Genomic DNA, 22,885 nt, shown 5'->3' with positions numbered 1-22,885 from the left:
TGTCTGGCCTTACCTAGACTTATTCCTTTCCATGCAAGTTTAGGAGGGTTCCACTCAATCTAGGTAACCTTACCTCTGCACTGGGGCAGACTGTGCTGCTGAATTCTCTGCTGAATTCAAAATATCTCCCCTCAAGTAGCAGTTCCTCCAACCCCTTCCTTTCTCCACGGGTTGCTTTGAACTCTTTAAGGTCCTTTTGATATCTAGGCTCTGGCTTTCTCAAAACAGCGTGTAACTTTTTTCTGGCCCCTAGGAAAAGCATCTTACCAATTGAATCGCCCAGCTATTGTCCCTCTGAACTTGTTTACCCAGAGCTTATTTTGTTTGATCCCTGCTTGCTCTTCCTTACAACCCCTTCTAAGTTCAACTCCATGTAGTCAGACAGAATAATATCAGGCAGGCAAACTGACGTACATATAACATTCATAGCAAAATTACAGTTATATCCCTCATTCTCCACACTGATATAACTTACTTCATTCAGATAACTGTTAAAAATGGTAATGGCAGAAACACTCTTGTGCTGGTATAAGCTGCCGGCTACAGCAGGAGAGTTGCCACTATAGCTATACTGGCAAACTTTTCTAGCGTACACTAGGCCTCATCCTCTTTCAAAAGCAAAAGGAACAGTAGCTGCACTACACAGCTGCACTACACAGCTAGGTAATCTCCATGCCTCACCTGTCCAAAGCCAGAAAAAACATGGAATCCATTAGCCCCAGTTTTTCATGCAGCCTAGGTTTCAACGTGGCAGCTGTGGGGATTCATAGTGAAAATGGTTCAGCTCAGACCCAAGCACCCATATGCAAAAATCACAAAATGTCAAATAATTAATTGAAAAAAATGACAATCTCAGCACTGTGATACAAATGGGGTCTTAAATATGGCAGTTCATTTGGATCTTTAATAATGGTTTGATCTACCTCTGTGAGATAAATAACTTCTTTCTTTTTTTTTAAAGTTAAACTTCATTAATTTAAAAAAAAAAACTTAACAAGTTAACTTGTTCCTCTCCGCTGAAATAGAACCTGGATGTGACTGTGTATGATGCATACAGGCAGTAGGATATATTTTTAACTTTAGTAGATAGGAAAGGGAGACATAAGCCCTCCATGTAGATGCAAGACAGTATGAGCCTTTGTGCAGTCCTAAATAAATACATTCTTTTGAAATTCATCTGAAGTGTAACTTGTGACATTGTCATGATGAATGGCAATCGATACACACTTTAGTTTGAAGACGCTAAATAGCTTGTGATTAGTGAGTCTGCCAAGCAGTTTGTACCGAAGGCAATTGGTTGCTATGACTTATGGGAAGCGAATTATGTAAGCTTTCCATAAAGGTTGACCACATTTAAGCTCTGATAAATTGTTGTCTGGTTAAGCTGACCCCTCACCCTCAAGACCCTGGGAGAACTGAAATGAGTTTAAAATTTTATAAAGTTTTTAAGTATTTACCCAAAAGTGCTCAAATATTTTGAGCAACATTTTAGAGTTTTTATTTATGGGCTGGTGAAACTCAATCTGCAATAAAGATGTGTTTTTGTTTCTCTAAAGAGAGTTTTATATCTTATATGAACAACAAATAAAAATGGTCACTGTTGTAGTCCCCTTGGCTGCATAGATGCCCGGTAATAAGAACCTTTTGCAGTGCTGGATGGTTCTGTTTCTTTACAGCTGGATATCTGTGGAACTCTTGCTTATCACGCTCCACTCTCCATTCTTTCAAGTCCTTAGGTCTCTGCTGCCAGACCACTAGAGTCTCCTTTTGCTCTCCAGCTCCCACACTCTGCATCCATATGTTCTGGCCTTTTTCTCTCTGCTTTCTGGCTCCCTCCCCTTCCTTTTATTTGCTACCAGGCCCTGGTGTCTCTTTCAATTATCTCACATCTCTCTCTCTCCCTCCCTCCCTTCAGCTACCTTTTCCCCTCATTCTCTGCCAACAGATCCTTCCTTCAGCCCTTTCACTGCCAGAAGACGCTGTCCTTCAACCCTGTCTCCAGGCAGTCTGCTCTAACAAACTCTCTTCCTCTTTCCACTACCAAGACTCTCTGACCCTGTGTCTACGGCACCGTGTTTGGCCCTGTTCCCAGCATATCTCTCATTGCAAGGTGGTTAAAGCATAACACTGTAACTCAGGAGTTGAGATATCTATTCCCAGCTCTGCCACAGATTTATTATGTAACCTTGGACAACTCATTTCACTTCTCTGTGCTTCAATTGACTCATCTGTAAAATGGAGATAATGCCACCTGCCTCACAGGATTGCTGTGAAGCTTCATTAATGTTTGGAAAGTTGTTTTGATTGTTGGGTGGAAGGTGCCATTGAAGTGCAAAGTATTATTACTTTATTTGCTGTTGCTCACCACTGCTGCCCTGCTGCAGCTTATTTGCACCCATTCGTGATGTGACCACCACCATTTTCTTGATGGTTCCTTCCAGCCTTCTCATTATTAAGCTGATCTGGATTGGCTGGCTAGGGATAGGAGTTACAAGATGGTCATTCAAGTTGCTTTTTTCCCCTAGTGCACCTTATTTTTAAAAATGAACCACAAACAATTTTATTCTATTCTGAAATTTCAAACCCACAACAGTTAAGTCATTTTGAAATTCATCCCTCCCTCCTCAGTTCACAAATATCTACCTGGAGCAAATAGCAGCCTATCGAGGACAGAATGTTTCACTTACTTTGGTCTCTTCGCTACAGTCCAGCTGTGCTTTGTCCTGTGGCTAGTTCTCACCCACGTTGTGGTTTAGGGGTCCTGGAGAGTTTGTGATACCAAATGGAGATAAATAATTCAGTGACCCATCCCCAGCTGTACTTTCTCTTAGAATCAACAGCAACAGAATCAACATCAGCAACAACCAGCACCTCAGCAGCAACCGCAAGCAGCACCTCAGCAGCAGCAGCAGCAGCCGCAGCAAAGCAGTACCCAGACGAACGGGACTGCAGGGGGAGGTGGCGCAGGAGGAGGCGGTGGCGGCGGCGGCGGCACTGGGGCAGGACTCCAGCACAGCCAGGACTCCAGCCTCAGTCAGGTGCCTCCAAATAAGAAACCACGCATAGGGCCTTCAGGCACTAACTCAGGCGGGCCTGTCATGCCTTCAGATTATCAGGTACAGACTCTGATTGTTCCTACTTTAGTTAATTTTCGGGGCATGGTGTATTCTACTATAGAATTTTCTTTTTTTTATAGTGAAATATTTCCACAGAATAAATTTACTGAAAGTGAAGTTCATTATAATGGAATTGTGCTTGCTCTGATATATTGCTAGAACTGTGGACTTTAATTCTGCTTCAGTTTAAAAACCATTTCACTGTATCAAAGTTCATTCTAGATTTATTTCCCTCTTTGGTATTTATATAGATTTCAATAGTGTTTCCTTTGTTCTCAGAATTTCAATATCATTCTAAAACATGTGCATAACTTTAGGAATGTGAGTAACCCCACTGAAGTCAGTTTTGTTGGATTGGGTCCAGAGTACTCAGCACTTCAGAGGATTGATCCCGTCTGAGAAGCAGGCCCTAGAAAAATATGCTGAGTCCACAGCACAGGTTCTTTGATTTAATTCCTGCCACTTTCTGTTCCATGAGATAATGATAGATGGGAAAGTCATATTCTATTGTTTCATTTAATACCTTGACAACTGTTCTCTTAGTCTTAAAGATCAACAACTTCTATGATGCGATAACGTAGATCTGTAGGTGACTCAGTATGCTTCATGCTTAAGCAAGACACTCTAATAATGGTGATTCCCATTTTATCTCTAAAATGCTTCCTGTGAGTGAATTCAAAAGTGAATCTTCAAATGAAAGGTTTGGGGGGTTATTTGCAATAAACTGGTCTGTTGTTTTCCACTCTCAGCATGCTCTCACTATTAGCAACATCAGAATATATTAAATGAAAACAATGATTTCAGTATTCTTTTTGAAGCTGCACATTTGTCTTGCTTTACTAGAATTAGAATATTTCTTCCACTGAATAAGCGACATACATGAAATAATTCAAAGCATTGTATGAACCAAACTCACAAATACTTGGGGAGATTGTGAACATTTCAGACAAGATTAATTGAGCTTCACCAGATAAATATTTTTCATTTTTTTAAAAATACACCTGAAAACAAAGCTTTGTTTCTTATCTCAAAAGATCATTGAAAATATGTCAGAATGAGAAGAGACTGGATATCACTTGAAGTTATGTTTTTTGCAGGGATTCTAAATGCTGTTGCTGGATACTTTTAGTAAGACATCATCTTGATAAAGACTCATATCAGCCTCTTTTAAACCTTTCTTTTTACTCCAGAGCTGCTTTGACTTCCTAGCCCATCAACCACCTCCCCAGATAATTGATTTCTGAATGCTAGACATTTTCCTTCCATTCTAGTTTTCTTTCTTTATTGCAAATGATTTTAAAGGTGGTGATGGCAATTTAGGACTAACAACAACTCAGATTTCTTTCTTGAAAAGTTCCAGAGTGGCTTGAGGTCTCGGAAAGTCCCTGTTTATGGCTGGCTTGTTTCTGTCCATTTTTTGAGGATTTTTGTGCTGCATTTGATGTTATTGACCATGGGATCCTTCAGGGTGTCTTGGAGTTCTAGGCAAGCCTTCCCATTACAGGATTTTCTTGATTTAAGTCTTACCTTTTGGGAAAATTAATGTAGCTCTTGTGATTCTTTTCTGCACAGCCTGTAGCCATTTGTTTTAGTGACCCCTCCACTCCAGGCTTTATTTTGACCCCGGTGCTGTTAATTATTTGTATGTTCCCATTAAATCAGCTGTTAAACAGTACAATCTGATTATCCATGTTTACACTTGTATCTAGCTATCTGTGGCTCTCTCTCTCTCTCTCTCTCTCACTTCTAGCTGACTGTTTGTCTTATATCCAGAATGGAATGTCTGCTATTTGTCCAAATCTAGAGTCAAAACAGAAATTCTCTTTTGTGGGACTAAAGGAAGCAGAGCCTAGTTAAATGCATTCTTTTAGTCTTATGGCATTAATTTTACTCCATTAGATTTAATTCAAAATTAGACGGAAAAATCTTTTGGTTTTGGGCTCACTTAGCTTCTGAATTTAAATCTGTGATGAAAAATCATTTATATTATTTAATCACAGCCATCCTTCATTATTTCTAAGAATGACAACTGTAATTCTTGGTTGCTTGTTTTTTGTCTAACTTTCTGACCCTTTCATTTTTTCAGCACTCCAGCCCAAATTCTTTATTTATCTTCTTAGTGGAATCTAGATTAATGTTTATCATAGCTGGTGACAGAGCATTTGTTTATTTTTGTTCTTTTTGAATGCCTGGATGCTAAATGTTAAGGCTGGGGCAGCCAACCTGAGCCTGAGAAGGAGCCAGAATTTACCAATGTACATTGTCAAAGAGCCACAGCAATATGTCAGCAGCCCCCCATCAGCTCCCCGCTCCCAGCGCCTCCTGGCCACCCGCAGCCCTGCCGATCAGCGCCCCCCTGAACCTCCCGGTCAGCTGTTTCATGGCATGCAGGAGGAGGGGGAGGAGTGAGGGGATGGCAGGCTCAGGGGAGGGCGTGGGAAGGGCTGGAGTGGGGGCAGGGCCCGTAGCAGAGTTAGGGGGTGAGCAGTGAGCATCCCCCTGGCACATTAGAAAGTTGGCATCTGTAGCTCCAGCCCCGGAGTCGGTGCCTATACAAGGAGCCTCATATTAACTTCTGAAGAGCCGCATGTGGCTCCAGAGCCACAGGTTGGCCACCCCTGTGTTAAGGCAACAGGATCAGAGCTGTGTAAAACAAAGTCTAAGACCAGGGGTAGACAGGCATTTATTTGGTGTGAAGGCCAGATTTGATCATTTATACAGGATCTTGAAATATTTTACATGAAAAAGGCTACATATGTTTTATACAATGTATTATATGATATGATACATACAACCAGGTCTTAACTGATTATTGGCAAGGAAACTGGAAGGCATGAACAGCTTGAGTCACTATTTTGTTATGAATCTTCAAAATACTGTACAAGTATTTTGAAATTCTTAACGTATCTGATGTATCTTCACTGAGATCTGTTCCGTACAAAGTATTAAGATTAATGAATAACACATTTTTTTCTGTGTCTGTGAAATCTTGTTACACAAATCTGGCAATTTAAAGAACAAATTCAGGGAATTAATATTAAGGTCTTGCACACATGCACTCACTGGCATCTCTGTGTAAATGTCTTTGTTTTTAGTAGACGGAGCACCAGAATAGGAATCGAGACGTGTTCTAGAATGATATTATTATTGGAACTTATCAACAAGTCTCTCCCCAGTCAGATGTTGGGGTGTCTTTTAAGTCCTATCCCCCCATCTCTTACCTACTCTTATTCCATCTCCTCTGGAACTGAGTACATTGCCTCTCTAGCACACCTAATCTCTCCCCTTCCTCCCCCTCTCCCCCCGCAACGTAGAGAATGAAAGTTTGGAGCTGGCAGTCACTTATATTTGTTATTTAGTTAATAGGGGCATAGAAATAACAAATAAAAATAGATATTTATTAAAAATAAATCATGATAGTCGGATATGGGGTTAAGAAACAACAAAGATTAGGAGTTAGCAGTGGGGCTCGATCACTTCAAAGTCAGTTTAAAATGGTCTTGGATTGTAACTTCTGTCTTTTTACATGCCTGTCAAACACCTAACACCATTCGGGTGCTATATCGATAATAATGATTTAATTATCATACTGTTGGCCCTTAAAGAGGAATGTTGTTCAGTCACTTTCACTGCATTTTGATTTGAATGAGCCTCTTAGAGTTGAAAAGCTCCCTGCAACATTGTCCTAACAGGCTGTTTTAATTTCTTTTCCATTTTCTTTTTCTCCAGCACTCCAGTTCACGCCTCAGTTACCAAAGCAACATTCAGGGATCTTCTCAGTCCCAGAGTACAATGGGCTATTCCACATCATCTCAACAGAGCTCTCAGTATCATCAGTCTCATCAGTCTCATAGGTACTGAGACCTAATAGACTGCGCTTAGAAAGGAATGGACTAAAAGTCAAAAGACTCCAGCAATATGAAGTTCCTAACAATGAGAAGAACCAAAAATGCAAACTGTGATACAGATTTAAAATTCACAATTATAAAAGGAAAACTTTATTTACTGAAGATTTTTTTTCAATGACTCTGTTCCTTCTTTATTGCCATAAAGGAGATTCTTGTGAAGTGCCCCCTCCCTCCCGCGTGCTTCCCTCGCATGTGTTCCCTTGTGGTAACTCTAATGAAACCGTCTGATCTGAACCCAGCACTTAACTTCTTTAACCATTGGAATTTTTGAAGGATTCCTGGTGCACCTTTCTCATGTTGTAGTGATTGCCATAAATCTATCTTTTCAAAACTCTTCAATGGGATTTTAAAGTTTTAGAATCTTGAACTCCCAGGCTTTCAAGCTTGTATATAGTTAGTTTTATACTAGGCAAACCAGTTTAGCTATACAGGTATAATGCACCTTTTAAAAGCACTATGTTTTTTTCACAGGATATTACTGTTTTCCTCATGGATGTCAAGAACAGCAAATTTTACTGTTCCAGAGTATTTTACTATTCTGTTTGTATTAGTCTAGTTTTCAGGCGACGTCTTAGGGAAAAAAAACAAAAAAAACCCAACCCAAGTCTCTGCAGCAGCTAATGTGACTCATGGTACTGGACTGTACACCAAACAGAAGATTGTGAATGTTTCCTAAATCTTTCATATTGAATCCCATACATATTATGACCATGTTCTGAGTAGTGTTGAATTAAGCATTATTTTAAACTAAAGCATGATACGTACATGAAAAGGAGATGCTTTCGGAGCACCACGGGAACAGAGGAATGGAGTGTAACGGAACGTCTTCTCTGGCTGGGCATCCAAAAGAGCCAGGAAAATATATTTAGTGCCCTGTGATCTCAGTAGAAGAGAGAATGTGGTTGATGACTTATACTAGTCCTTGTTTAAAAACACAAAACTAAACAAAACAAAAAAAACCCTCTTCTTTCATATATATGGGAGCTTTATATATCTGGCTTCTCTGATGCAGTCTCTCTTTGTCAGTTTCCCTGACTCAATTATCTAAATATAAAGATGACAAAAATTTAAAGGATTTATAAAATAAAAAACAAATAATTGTCCATTTTTATATAAGATCATCAAATTTAAGAGACGTTATTGTATGGTTTGAAGAGCGTGTTGAAAATTGTCTTTGTTTTTCATGTTTAATACGCAAATTCTTTATTCTTCACGTTGCTGTGATTAATCCAGATTAGTTGCACCAGATGCACTTGGTTGCACTGAAATGTTTCTTTTTCCCAAGAGCAAACATGTTGTGATTGTGCCTAAGGACCATAAGCGGATGGGTTACTGGCAGTCTATCCCAGGTAAATAATTAGAGCTCACAAGCATAATTGGAGGATCATTATCCAATTTTCGGAGCCACAGTTATTCAAAGACACGTAACGTATAATTTGGAGCAGCTCCATTTTTCTTCTGTGTTTAGAAATAAGGCTGATGAATCTGATTGCACTAAAACTGGAAAGACATTCATGTACTTTAGAATGTTCCTCGCTGTATGAGCAGCACTGGTCTTTTTTAATTGATTGCTGGAGAAGAAGTCAAGAAAGGAGCAAATTATGTTTAAGCAATGCATATTACGGACATTTACACTACACAGTGTGATATCATGTTTAGTTGTGTTCTATCCTGAATCCATGCAAGACTTTAGACATAACCACTATACATTCCACACTAAAATTGTGATCCAAACTAGGCAGGTGGTAGATATGTTTGCTCTGTTTTTTTGTCCCAGTGAGTGTAATAAGTATTTCCATTGAGAGTGAGTTCCCAGTCACCTTTAATGCTTTTTTTTCTCTCTCAAAAATGTTTTGCTTTTATGACCAGTTGGAAACCTGGTTTGGCCAAACCAGCTGCCACAAGTTTTTGCTCCGTTTGCCAGTGGCACCAGGCTTCTCTGGAAAGTGACTGAAGATAGAATGGGCAAGAAACGATAAACATGAAATGAAGCAATTTGAAGGAAAATATAAATTATTATTAGGACAAAATCATCTCCTATTGAATACTTTCCGTCTTTATTCTTTGTGATACTACATGTCCTGTGCTTCTGAGTATCTTAGTTGGCAGGAAGTGATTTTAATTGTTAGTAAATTTCTTTACCTGCTTGCAACATATCTGGGCTCAAAAGATGCAAGTCCCCACCTCTTAATGATGTCAATGGGAGCCCATGTCTGCCTGAAAGAGAATTTTGCCCCTGCCCTACAGCAGCATTATTGGATATTCTTGTGACTGGCTTCCAATTTTCTGGATACCAGGTTTCTGATGTGCTGATCGTTGTCTCCTGTCTTCTTCATATCCCTCTGTCCTCTCAAAACACCATTGGTTATTGTAACATAATTGTCTAATGTTGGTCCCCCTCCCATCTCCTTTGATTCATTATCAAATTATTGATGGTGGCAGGGGGACAAAAATCTGCTTGTAGTTAAGCTGGACTCGTGTCAACAAAGCTGAATCATAGTGTAGGTTCATCGATGTGTGGAGTGCAAAGATACACAGCATTATAATGTGCTTTAATTCAATGAGCTTCCATCCCCTAGAATGACTGCTATCACCATTGTCTAAACTGAATAGATAATTCTGTATTTTCTAGATCTAAATTGCTTGCTGTGCTTTAGCCCCTTGCAGCTTCTATGCACGTGCAAAGCTGAGCTAACTCCTCCATTGCCTTCAAAATAAAAGTAGAAAGGGGAATAAATAAAAGCAGTGTTACTGCTTAAAAATGTTTACTGTGCACGTTTGCTCGCTTTCTCTCTCTTTGTCAGTTGGTGTTTGGATATTTGGCCTTTTCTGGTGAGCTATGTGTGAATTTCAGGGTGGATGGGAGCCAACATGAGAGAGACTTGTTCAGAGGTAATTTCATGAGGAAAAATGCTCTTTGTTTTCAGAGGTTAATCATGTAATATGTTATGGGAACCCAGGATCATGTATATTTTTCTACCTGTGCAGTTTTGGTAATTGACACTTATTATTATTCACAGTTTTGACCTTACCCATAACCTCTGTGTGCCCTCAGAAAGGTATTTCACACTGGTAACTAGAAATGGAAAGTGACATCAACTTGATTGTTTTCTCATTCCTGTTCCCTTGGTGAAACAGTGGACAGTCAAATACCATCCTGCAATGTTTCTCATCTCATTTTTGGAGAAGACAGGAGAGTGAGGAATGGGATTAGCAGCATAGTCTACATTGGTGAAGTTTATGTAGCACAAACTGCACAATGAAGGAAGAATATTGTGAAAGCTGCGAGTCCTGCACTGTATTTGTGACACTGTATCTTTTGTGGGGTGGGGAGGGAAGAGCATTCTGAGGGGAGGGTGGGGGTAGCTTGAAGTATTCAAATATGTCTAATATTTTATATAAACATATTAAAGCTTAGTTCCCCTTCGTAATCTTCAGTAATGGTACTTAAACACCATTAAGGAAAGAATTGTTTTAGGATTAAATAAATGTATTGTACATAAGGCCATATGTAATCTTCTACAAGTGTCGCCACACAGGAGCGATATGTATTACTATATGAAAAAAAAAATCCTTAATGCACTGTTATCTCCTAAATATTTAGTAGTAAATTAATACTATTTAATTTTTTTAAAAATCTGTCTTGTGTAGACACTAAAAAGTATTACACAAAATGTGGACTGAAATTGTCCTTTTTAACAGCAATTTAAAGAACTTTTATATATGTAATGTAGTACACTTTTCAAATTGTTCTAGTTTGTATTCTCCCATGTTTACTATTGGTGGAAGTGTGTCTGTTTCTCTTCAGCTATTTTTTTAATAATTTCATGCAAGTATCCTTCATTTTTGTAGTTTTTATTGTAGATTACTGCATATGCTCTTCATGCTGCCACAAAGCTTTGCTACTTTAGCTCTCTGGTGGCCACATACAGCAATACCCATGCTGATGGGTTTGCAAAAACACAAAACAAAATATTTGTTTCTCATTCTAGAGCTAAGAGTTGCTGCTTTTAAGTTCTCCTCATGTCGCTCTTGAAATGACTGTTAAAACTGAACTATGAGTTCATTGCATTTATTTTATATTCCTGGTTGTCATGAAATTGAATTGACTTTGCTTCAGTGTGAATTTTTTTAATACAAATAATATACATTTTTAATAATAATAATAAAAGGTTCAAATCAAAGAAGTGTGCTGGGAAGTTGTGAACATCAGACTTTGAGTTACAAAAGAAGCAAAATGTATCCTGCAGAGTTGCAACCTGTAATTGTATTCAGATGTTATGATATCATAAACCACACAAAACAGATCTTGTGAAGCCTCCAGTTTGGAATTATAGCCTTTTAAAATACCCAAGAGGGTATTCGTGTTTTGCATGTACGGTAATAGAATGAAGCTTTATGGAAAAACAAAACAGGTGGAATGCTTGGTGTACTCTCTAAAGTGATTTAGCATGCAGCTTGGATACCACTTATAAAAATATAAAACTACCAACCTGGTGATTTTATATATTTGTCTTCTGGAAAAGCTGTGCATTTGGAGACTAAGCCCCCGTGCTTACCACCTTCCCTACCACCCTCCACCCTCCAATCCCATATCCAGGCTATCTTTGAATATAATTCTCCCAAGTGCCTAGGGTGACAGCATGTTAGATTGGAGAACATGAACTAGGGAACTCAGCTCTGTTTTTCAGGGTGATTTTCTGTGCGTTGTTGGCTTGCATATTATAACTCCACGAGTCAGTTTTTCAGAGATGGTTGTTATACTGGCTTTTCCATAAACTACACCCATTTTCTCCATCCCAGCTGTGTGTGAGAGAATGGCTGCCACCCACTTGCTTCTCAACTGACACTAAAACAGAGGCTTGAATTTCTGTTGTAACTTTAGAACAAGGTAAGAACATGCTATGCCCATGTTCACTAAGCTGCTGGCTTCTAGCAGATAAAGGGTTCTGACTGATTCTTCCTCCCTGATACATCAAAGGATTAGGTTTAACATGATGCATGCACGCTATCAAAGAGGTTTCTTTGACTTTGTGTCTGCACTGATGACTTGCATTTCCAGTGTGTAGTACCTTTCACCTAGAAGGATCCCAAAACATTTTCCAGATGATATTTACAAAGTATAGGAATCTCTTCACCAAGCATTCCAAGCGGCTACAACATGTGTGGTTATGTTTATTCCTCTTGATGAGAGTAGGGCTGGTTAGCCGGTGGGAGTAGACATGGTTATATAAAGGATTCTCTGCCTACATTACACCACTTACTATGTTTTTTTCCTTTTCTACTTGTACTTGGTGGAGTGCAGCGGCAGCCTTTCAAAATCCCTGGTACATTGGAATGTACAGCATTGTCTCAGAGATCATTCATCATTCCCAGCAGTGTGCTTAAGTTGGATGCCAGCCTTTGAGGTCTGGCATTCTGTGTCAAAGAGCTAAGTTTAAGACTAATGATCTAAAGAAGAATCAGCCCTGCAGCATCCAGCCATTTATGGGTAAAGGCTGCAAAGACAGTATTTAAAGCTGAGACAAGCTCATGCTAAGAGTTAGCACCAAAGCAAAGGAGAGGCAACAAAAAGTGTCTTAAAGAGAGAATATTTGTTGCTGATTGCAGAGATACAAGTTCTAAACATTCTGAACAGAAAATCAGGCTGAAACTTTAAGGGCAATAAATTGTTACTTCAGATGGTTTTACAGATATTGACAGAGGGGAGTGTGGAAGGCAGTGTTGTCTGGAGGAATGAGCACAGACTTAGGAGTCAGGGGCCTGCATTCACACTTTGGCTCTGTTACTGATTCCATGTGGCCTTAAAGTCACTGCTCCTTTCTGTCTGTTTCCTCATTTATAAAATGGGGATTAAAGGTATCTCACTCACAGTAGTGGTTTCTGGATTAGTTAGTTTCTGTATAGTACTTTGAAAATGTACAGTACTACAGAAATGCTAGGTATTATTAACTCTGTCTAGATAAAAAGAAAAGGAGTACTTGAGGCACCTTAGAGACTAACCAGTTTATTTGAGCATGAGCTTTCGTGAGCTACAGCTCACTTCATCGGATGCATAGCATATCGTGGAAACTGCAGAAGACATTATATACACACAGAGACCATGAAACAAAACTTCCTCCCACCTCACTCCCCCGCTGGCAACAGCTTATCTAAAGTGATCCTCAAGTAGAGCCATTCCAGCACAAATCCAGGTTTTCTCACCCTTTTCCCCCCCCCCCAGTGAATTTGTATGTGTGTGTGTGGGGGGGGGGGAAGGGTGAGAAAACCTGGATTTGTGCTGGAAATGGCTCTACTTGAGGATCACTTTAGATAAGCTGTTGCCAGCGGGGGAGTGAGGTGGGAGGAAGTTTTGTTTCATGGTCTCTGTGTGTATATAATGTCTTCTGCAGTTTCCACGATATGCTATGCATCCGATGAAGTGAGCTGTAGCTCACGAAAGCTCATGCTCAAATAAACTGGTTAGTCTCTAAGGTGCCACAAGTACTCCTTTTCTTTTTAAGAATACAGACTAACACGGCTGTTACTCTGAAATCTGTCTAGATAAACTCAGAAGTTTAGCATTGTTCCAGAGGCCAACAAAGGATAACGCTGACCTGAAATACTACTTAATAGACATTGGTTTTTCGTGCAAGTGAACTTCATGCCCTTCTTTTCCAACACAGAGCAATGTATGGTCAGCAAATGTGATTCATTTTTTAATATTCAGAAAGAAAAATATTTTATTGTTTCATCAAGACACTGCAGGGATTGATTTTTTCATTAATGAATTAAATATTTATTAGTGCAACAATTATAGTGATTGAAACAACTGACGTTGTTGTGAAGGATGTGAGTAATGGGACTTTAGATACAATCAGCCTATTAAAATACTGTGCTATTCCCAGAATTCTTCTGCAACAATAATATCCACAGTAAATGTTTTTAAAAGTCATAATCCCTCATTCTGGCAACATTTAAAATCTGATGGTTATTGCCAGCATACATAATATTTTTATTTAACATAATTGTATGAAAACACTATCACAGGATCAGTGTCTCTGGCTTTGAAAATAAACATCCTGGCATGCATGTGCAGTATTTGTGAGAAAGCATTATATGTGAGATTGTGTTCTTTGGAATCGCTTAAATAGGATACAGAATTTGGAAGAAAGTGTAAATTGCATACTTTTATTATGTGCATTCACAACATGTGGCTAAAAATGTTGTCTTCTCTTGTCTGTGAATGAAATAAGGCAGCAAAGCATTCCAGAGGCTATGTTTCCTTTAGGCGCCATTCCATATCAATGCATTTTAGGTACATTTTAAAACAAAATGAGTCAAATTGATGCCTGAAATCAATTGTTAAACAAGGGATCTATTTGCCCCAGTAACGTCATTGCAAAATTGGAGTCATGCTCTGTGGATGTAAATCTAAACTAGCAGTGAAAGTTACTAAAACAAATTAGCTAGGGACTCTTCTCTCATTTTTAAATGTGATCTTTGAATCAGTAGTTTAAAAAAACCCTCCGATTTCTTCTGTTGAAAGACACAGAACCTATGATATGAAATGTAATCATAATGATATGTTCTATACTCTCTCCATCCCACAAGAAACTGAGAATTCAAGCAGCGTAGGTAATGTATACATGCAGGGCCAGGACAATGGGGCCCTAATCTTGATTGAGGCACTCTGTGTGATACAGTAATGGAAATAACCAATGTCATCTGACTTTTCCAGACTAAGTTTTTTAAAAAAACAACCCAAAATCTAGGTCACTTTGCATAAAGCAACAGTTCAACACTGAGAGGATGCACACTATGTTGTAAAGTAGCCTCATTAATTAACCTGAAAATTACTTCAGCAGGGGAACTTTCAAACTGACAGCCATTACAAATGTAAACCTTTAGAAGGAAAAGAATGTGGAAAAGGCAGGAAGGGCACGTGAGATGTCTAAAATTAGTGCTTAGTTGTACACTTTTACAGTGATATTACTACACTGCCTCACATGCTGGCTATTACTGATAGCTTCAGTAAATGTAGGAGGCCAAGCTTTTGATTACAGGCCTGATCTTGGTCTCTGATGCATAGAGCTTCAGTGAGAGTCCTAAGGCATATTCAAGGGCAGCATTGCAAGAAATGTTTTAAATAATTATAATTAATCTCTTTAGAACATACTTCTACATGTTAACAAATAGGGTCTCTGGCTTTCTTTGGGATGTTAAAGAACAGATGGAAATGGAGTATGGATTCTGTTGATTTTTGTTAGTGAATGCAATGCTAATGATGGGCTAGATTAATAGCCCTGGAGTCTGACATTCTTCTTTTATCTATAGACTAGGCAACAGTACAAACTTCCACATACCATATGGTCAGGCTGATACACCCCTGTTCTGGAGGGATGACCTCTAAGGATGAGAGGTTGTTCAGGCTCTGTGATCATTCAATCCTGAGTTTGCCAGCAAAGTTACATATGTGATGTGGACACATAATCATTAGGTCATCAGCTCATTTCATATAAGCCACAGAAAAGCCATCAGATAGGTTTTAACAGAAAATCACTCCTGACTAAAGACAGAGACCTGGAGGTGAAAAGGTTCAAAATTCCACTACCAACATCATGTGACCATCCAGTCTACTGGGTAGCGATGTGAGACATTCAGAAATTCTCAGAGCTTAGCATTGTTACTAGGGCGATACAACATAAGCACTCTTACTAGTTTTTCACCAGTTTTCAAAAATGATATAAAAGTACGTAAATTCCTAGGGTATAATGAAATCTATCCCAGTTATTTCTATTTCCAACTATGTATCCAGGATGTATTTTAATTGTGTTACCAGGATCTGGTAGTGATACACAAGGAAAAGCAAAGCTTTGAATAATTTGTCATCTGAACTCAATGTCACTCATTAACGGGGAGACATCAAAAGAAATCAGGCTTTTTCTCTTGGCTGTCCTGATGCTTGTGCTGGCATTGCTTCTGCTGCAGCTGATTACAGGTCTTATCAGACCATTGCATTATGAAGTAGCTAATTCTTTTTGAAAACATTTGAGGTTAAGTGGGAAATGTTTATTTTCTTCCAGATGTAGCATCACAACTGTAAAATGTACAAAGGCAAAAGTGTGCAGTTTAACCTAATAGCCAACAATCCACTATGGGGCAAATTACACTCATTTAGCAGAAAGAATTCATCTCCCAATTATGGATTGACTTACCAATGGCAAAAAGGTTGCAGACTTTGGTATCTGATTCTACCACCATAAATGCATGAATATCTGCATAGAGTTAGGGGTTTCAAAATGCTGTTCTCTGCTATATTGACCATATCTGTTTACATCCTTCTGCATTTGGGGGGGAGCTTGTCATGTCTCATAAACATAGAAATGATTCCCCATCACTTCAGTTAAAATAGGAAAATGTACAAACATTCCAATGTGAATATACCTGTTGGGACATATCTTGGGTTGCCATTAAATAGTGCTGTTAATATAGGGAATATTAAAAAAAAATCTTTGTAACAATCCTGAACAATAGCTTCAAGTAATGTCTGTTGTTGCACAGTGTGCTCATAGAGCTGTAACTGTGTTTGACTGGTGTGTGTCATGTTTACACACTAGCTTTGTGCTTTCATCTCAGAGAATCCAGTCTCACTGACAGTGTTATGCACATGCAGTACACATGCGCAGCTATGGCTTGCTAATGTAAGTCTTGTAAAAAAACTTTTCAATTAACTGTGTCCACTTTGAGACATGAGTGCCCCACCATTCGGTGCACAGAAGGGCATGTTAAACAGTGGTGGTTCTCCCCACACATGCCATACCCATATAGCAATCCCAGAGCGTCATATTAATACACAGTATTTGTACTATTTCAGGACCTTGTTGTCACAACAGCTCCATGCATTACAGTCATAACGGGGGTAAACCACATGTATCCTTCCTAATTCCCTTTATGGAGTAACTAATCATATCATTTGCATATTGACTGTGGTCCATAGTTCCCTGTAGGCCAAAATTGGACACCCTCTAAAATCTAATGATTACCATTACAGTGCCCTAATCTCCCTTCTGTAGATTGTGAAATTTCAAAGTATGTACTACCAGATACTTTGAGATGACTATTTTCATGCAATCTGTGATAACCCCTTTATGGTAGGCAGGTAGAAGTCAAAAGACTTTTGCTTTCAGGCTCTAGGATTCCTCCAGAAGGCAAAGCTCAGCGTAACATTTCACTGTGGTTTGCTCATGCAAAATGTCTCAGGATATCTCCTAAATCTTCCTATGTAGTATAGCTGATGGGATCTTACCAATACAGTTTACCACATTTCGGCATGCTGAAGAGACACCTACAAAAAAATTGTAATCAAGTTTCCTAGTTATTCTGATTATTCATACATCCAAATGGGGTGTGTGTGTGTTAAGACATGGTCTGTTAGCCAAAAATATGATAAAACAGGATACCCTGAACAGCCAAAATAACTAAGTATAGCAACTCTCAACATTCATATTTCAGCGAGGTTTCAGATATACACAGTGTGTCCCAGCTTAGGATGCTCAAGGCCAGACATTCTCAAATGAGTAACATGAGAACTTCTTTCACCTATATACATGACCAGCTTCCATTTCTACAGTTACAAGAGGGTAAATCCATTATTTAAGCTAGGACTACTGTACTGTGAGCCAAAACCACCCAGCATCCCACAGTGCTGGGTGATCTGTATTACATACAAATCACAGCAAGCTCCCAAGCTTCCAGTTTATAATGGATGTTCACAAGCTGTTTTGGAAATTAAGCTGCAAACTACATAACAGTTATTCTTTCAACAGAGACTAGATAGCTCAAGGGCTGGCATACTCAGACGTTCACCTCTGGATTGCCACCTTAATGTCAACCCATGCCAGCAGCAACTGCAAATTGTTACCATCTGATCGCTTTTTGGTGGCCTGTAAGAAACGAGTGTGATGGGCACAGTCCAGCTAGAATCATAGAATACCGGGTTGGAAGGGACCTCAGGAGGTCAAGTAGTCCAACCCCCTGCTCAAAGCAGGACCTAATCCCCAACTAAATCATCCCCAACAGTTCCTAATGGGCAGTTGTCCACATTACAGAAGCCAACTGACATGAACTGGCACCCCTACTGGAAGTCTCAGGAGAGAGGCCAATACTGAAGAGTTATGAAAAGTCTCCAGGGTTCAGGTATTTGAGCCGGTCGGGGGAGCTTCATTTGACATTGTGGTGTTTGTATTGTGTATATTTAGATAAAATACTTATGTTTTCAGGAACTAATCTGATACATTTCGAGAGTGATTAATTCACAGTTCTATAGAATGTATTAATTGAACAAGTTTAAAGTCTAATAAAAATTCCAGTCGTAGCCAAAGCTCATACAACCTGCTAAGCACATAAAACATCCAGCACACCAGAACGTGCACCTCTAGTTACAAATGCGACTTCAACAAGCAATAGAGTTTTTGGGTGGCAATTCATTTTTAACTGTAAGAAAGTGAGGACTTAAAAATGAAGCCCTTGCAAGCCCATCTTCCCACCCTACAGGGCTGTGAGTGCAGAAGTGGGTCTGATGTATTTTCTCCACCACATCATGTGTATATAAATGTTTTTGGTGTGTAGTATTTACATGGAAATATGTTAATCTGTTTTCTTGTCTGTTCCATAGAAAGATTGATCTGTGATCATGACAGTTCACCAGGTTCAGGTGGAGTTGGAGGGATGCTTCCCCCATCTCAGCTGCCATTAAAGTGACAAGCTTTATCCAAAACTCAGATGGTAGAAGGACAGCACCAGTTTTGAGTGGTCACTGAGTACGGTGAGTGGCTGAATACTCCATATTGTGGTCACGGTCCTGCTTTGATCAATTCTTCTGAAGCTTCTGTGGTATTCTAATGTCAAAAGTATCATTCATTCCTTCCCTTTAAACCCCGTGCTGCCTGCTGCATGACCTGGATTGAAACGTACCTGAGTCAGAACTCCGGGGTGTGTCTGACTTGTTCTGTCTAACAGCACCCTCTCAGCTCCATAGGAAAAGACTCACAATGTAATAATGTAAATGCAGGTCCCACTAACATTTTGTTCCACCTTACTTTAGACAACTCGGAAATGTCTGCCTCAGATGAGACCCATTTTCCAAAATCCCCGGAGTCCTGATGTTCTCAGGAAGTAACCTAAGCTAACAATGCCAATATTCATGTTTTATGGGGATTTCTGACTCAAATTTTAGAGCTGGTTTATCATGCAAACATATGTGCCCCTAAGCCATCCAATGATTAGAAAGAACTAATCTATTTTAAGCAATATGTAGTCCTTAATCAACTATTTATCATTCGTGAAGATTACATTGGCAGCTGCAAGGAGATAAGGAAATCCCAAGATGATATAGAACCTGGTTTTTGTGTAGTACCATAAGTTAAGAACTGCAATGGGGATAAAGATTCTGATCCTACTTCCACTGAAGTAAATAGCAAAACTCCCATTAACTTCTATGGAAGGAGGATGAGGCCCAAAGTCTATTATGTAAACACAAAATCCTTTGATCGGATTTCACATCAGCCATAAAATGAGAAAAGTTAGCAACAGAAAAGGCTTAGTCCATCTCTCTGCCAGTGCAGGGTTGTTTCCTACAGGAGGCTTGAGTATTGTGTCCACATTTAGAGGTTCTTGGCAATGAGTTTCCACCATTCCCTTAAGAAACTATTCAACTATCTAATAGATCTCACTTGCCAGGAAACTTTCCCTACTGTTCAAGCTACAGGGTCTTTTTCTTTTTTGGATGAACTATGTCCCATCAATGTGCAGGACTGACAGAAAAGGCTGGCAGAAACCATGATGCCTTACTTGCAACATGCAAAAGAAAGTAAGTTAATGTATCACTAATTTCGAATTGCTATTGCCCTGATCCATGTTGTGTAATGTGCAGTTTATGTAAGAGCTCAGTCAGCAGGAAGAGAGAGAAATGGTCTCGGCACTTCTGCTTTATTAAGTTATCTGACAGGTCAGGCTAGTCACGTTGCTGGAAAGAAGGGGGGGGGGAAGGATAGCTCAGTGGTTTGAGCATTGGCCTGCTAAACCCAGGGTTGTGAGTTCAATCCTTGAGGGGGCCATTTAGGGATCTGCTTTGGGCAGATTGGGGATTAGTCCTGCTTTGAGCAGGGGGTTGGACTAGATGACCTCCTGAGGTCCCTTCCAACCCAGATATTCTGTGATTCTACAACAACAGAGATGGTGCAGCGGACAAGGAGTCTGATGAATGTTTCTTGCAATGATACAAGAACATCCTGCACCAGACTCAGAGATGTCAGGCACGGGGGTAACTGCTGCAATCAGTTTGCAAAGCAGTGTCCCTGACTCCATGATGGATGCCATTTTAAAATATCTTAGCTTCCCTCTGAATAACTGACCATCTGCAGTGGGTCCAATAACAATATTGGTCTTGTCCCAACTCCCAGCCAAAGGCCATGCAACAGCTAATTCTGAAAGTGAAAGAAAGGAAATATTACCCCAGCTATTCTTCCAGCTAGCAACTTACTCAAGAGGAAGAGGGAGGCAATTGTGGTCTGTTGGCCAACACCCCTTGGAATATGAACATTTTTATGGGTGTGGGCGCAGAAAGAGTGAGTTTATTAGCTTCCTGGCATGTTTACCAGCTTCAGTGCTAGTTACACAGCTAGGGCCTATTCTCTCCCCTCAGGATATCTGAGCACATCCCACTGAAGCCCATTTGGAGTTATTTGTGTCTTGCAGATGGAGGATAAGGCCCCTGGAGTTGTTCTTTTGTATTTAATTTATATGATGTTGATTTGTATCTGGCTATTTTTCAAGCACGTATGATTCATTTTTGCATGGGCAGGTGGGAGTGGCTCCATTATTTTCTTTTGAATCACTTTGCGTTTTTCTGTCACTGGAACATGCTTTAACAACTGTGTGTGGGGAGCCTGGTGGGAACAGGCTAGGTGGCTCTGTCTCAGCTTGCGCTGCTGCTCCATGGGCATGAGAAATTCTGTGGCGGAGCTCCTCCTGAGTTTTTTGAACTGGTTTCTTCTATTATGGCAGCTGGACCATTTCTGATCTCTTCATGGGACTTGTTTCCTTGGAGAGAGAATGAACTTCATCCTTTGTGTTCAGAGTATGAGACTTCTGCAGTGACTGCCGCTGTTGCAGGTCAGAGATGGGGTCCCATACACCTTTCAGGGATAAGTTGTCTAAACACTGCTACGCTTGCTTCAGACACACTCTTTTTATATCTGAATCCAGAGAGCCTCCTCTCATCCCTAGCACTAGCTGGGACATTTTAGAACAATAAGCCTCGCACAGACAGGCTCCATACTGTCTGCCAAAGATTATTTGGGCATCTGTCGTTGCTTCCTACAGGCTTGGCGAGTTTGGCTTTCACAGATTGCAGAACCAAAGCACAATGTGGGGTTTTGCCCAAATCAAAACCAGGCCACCTTGTCCTCTCTAGCGAGCACATCACACATTTTACAGTGCCCAACAGTGCGTTAGTTGCTTCACAAGTGACAGAAACATCATCCCTGCCTGAAACAGCTTACAGTCTCAGTACACATCTTACAGTTCTTGGTTTTAATAGATAAAATAAGTCCTACCGAAAGTAATGAAGACATAAAGGGCCAGATCCTCTGTGGGTGTAAACTGGCATAACTCCATGGACTTCAGAATCTGTGCTCCCTATACGCAAAAATGAAAAGACTTCTCCTAAAAGCAAAAACTCCCCTCGCCCCCTTGCAGGCAAATACATGAGAAAAATAGTAGGGTTGCACTTTAAAATTAGGCTAAGTACATGGCTTCACAAGGGATGTGTTGCTAATGCACTATTTTAATTTCTTTTGCCTTCTGGTAACCAGATTCACTAATCCACTTACAGGAAACATAACTTAACAAGAAATATACCTAAAGGAAATCTACCGGCCACTGCAGGTGATCCTTGGTGAACTCGAAAAAGCTTTGATTAAGGAATCTGGGACCAGACATTTCAATGGCAGGTGTCGCAGTATGCTGGGAAACAGAGACAGAACGTCAGGGCACAGACGTTCTCCCTTTTGCCTTCTGAGAGAGGAACTGCTGGTTTGTTTGTTTTTCCCCAGAGCTCAGGTACCAGAGATGATGGCAGTTCTTTTCCAGTGCATAAATAATTTATTGGCCATATACATCTCCTGCTGGCAGCTGGCTACAGTATGTCATGCTGAGGAATGCGAGAGAGCAACAAAAGAGCACTCCCTTGGCAGTGAACAATGCAGAGGCAGTTCAGCTGCCCATAAAATGCCATCGGGTAAGCGTGTCCCTCCGGTTACCAACAACAAATCTCACACAGAACGCCAGACATTGGAAGGGGAAGCAGTTGACGTTACTTTTCAGGATCATTTGTACCTTTGTCACTAGGCTGGTTCCCCTTGAGAGCAGCGAGCATTAATTACGCTGTTTTCTAAACAGACATTATCAGACGTTGAATTTCAAGTCTCTCAAGAAGAGTTTGGACAAATACTGTCACTCTGGCATAAAGCCATGAGCAGCCTGAAACCTCACTCACTTAGATTTAAAGGACTTTTTCAGAGCCCCCGGTAGCAGAATTCCCCTTGATTTCAATAAGAGTCGAAGGCGTGGAGCTGCTGCAGAGTCGGATCCTAAGGTGTTCCCAATGTTTTCTTCACACTCCATTGCTGGGAATACCTTCCTGAGACTTGAACAAAAAATGCCTTTCCCCAGTAACTGTCAGTGCCCATATAGCAAGCTCTTCCACCCTCGTCTCTTCCCCTACACCACCTTGGTAACAAAACTTGAAGGCAGAGTTTTATAGCTGTGTTTTGGGCAGGTATTTCAAATGTGGGTGCCTAATGTGAGGCACCTAATTCC

At 40.1% G+C, this 22,885-nt stretch overlaps 1 protein-coding gene across 11 annotated transcripts in view; it reads left to right on the top strand.

Moving 5' to 3' along the window:
- Positions 1–16,534, top strand: part of CDK19 (cyclin dependent kinase 19) — a 230,982-nt gene extending 214,448 nt beyond the window's left edge. For 10 of the 11 annotated variants that reach the window (XM_043542809.1, XM_037894634.2, XM_043542807.1 and 7 more), the window contains 2 exons: positions 2,832–3,116; positions 6,846–16,534. In XM_043542809.1, coding sequence (XP_043398744.1) covers positions 2,832–3,116; positions 6,846–6,977 — 417 coding nt within the window. In that variant the 3' untranslated portion in view covers positions 6,978–16,534. Of the gene's footprint in view, positions 1–2,815; positions 3,117–6,845 lie in introns of those variants that run through there. The other variant, XM_043542808.1, reaches the window with a different exon arrangement.
- The last annotated feature ends 6,351 nt before the right edge of the window (positions 16,535–22,885 follow it).

This window comes from Chelonia mydas, chromosome 3 (genome assembly GCF_015237465.2).
Source record: "Chelonia mydas isolate rCheMyd1 chromosome 3, rCheMyd1.pri.v2, whole genome shotgun sequence".
Lineage (NCBI taxonomy): Eukaryota > Metazoa > Chordata > Testudines > Cheloniidae > Chelonia > Chelonia mydas.
The sequence above is the reverse complement of the archived record's forward strand: the minus strand, read 5'-3'. Positions and strand labels throughout refer to the sequence as shown.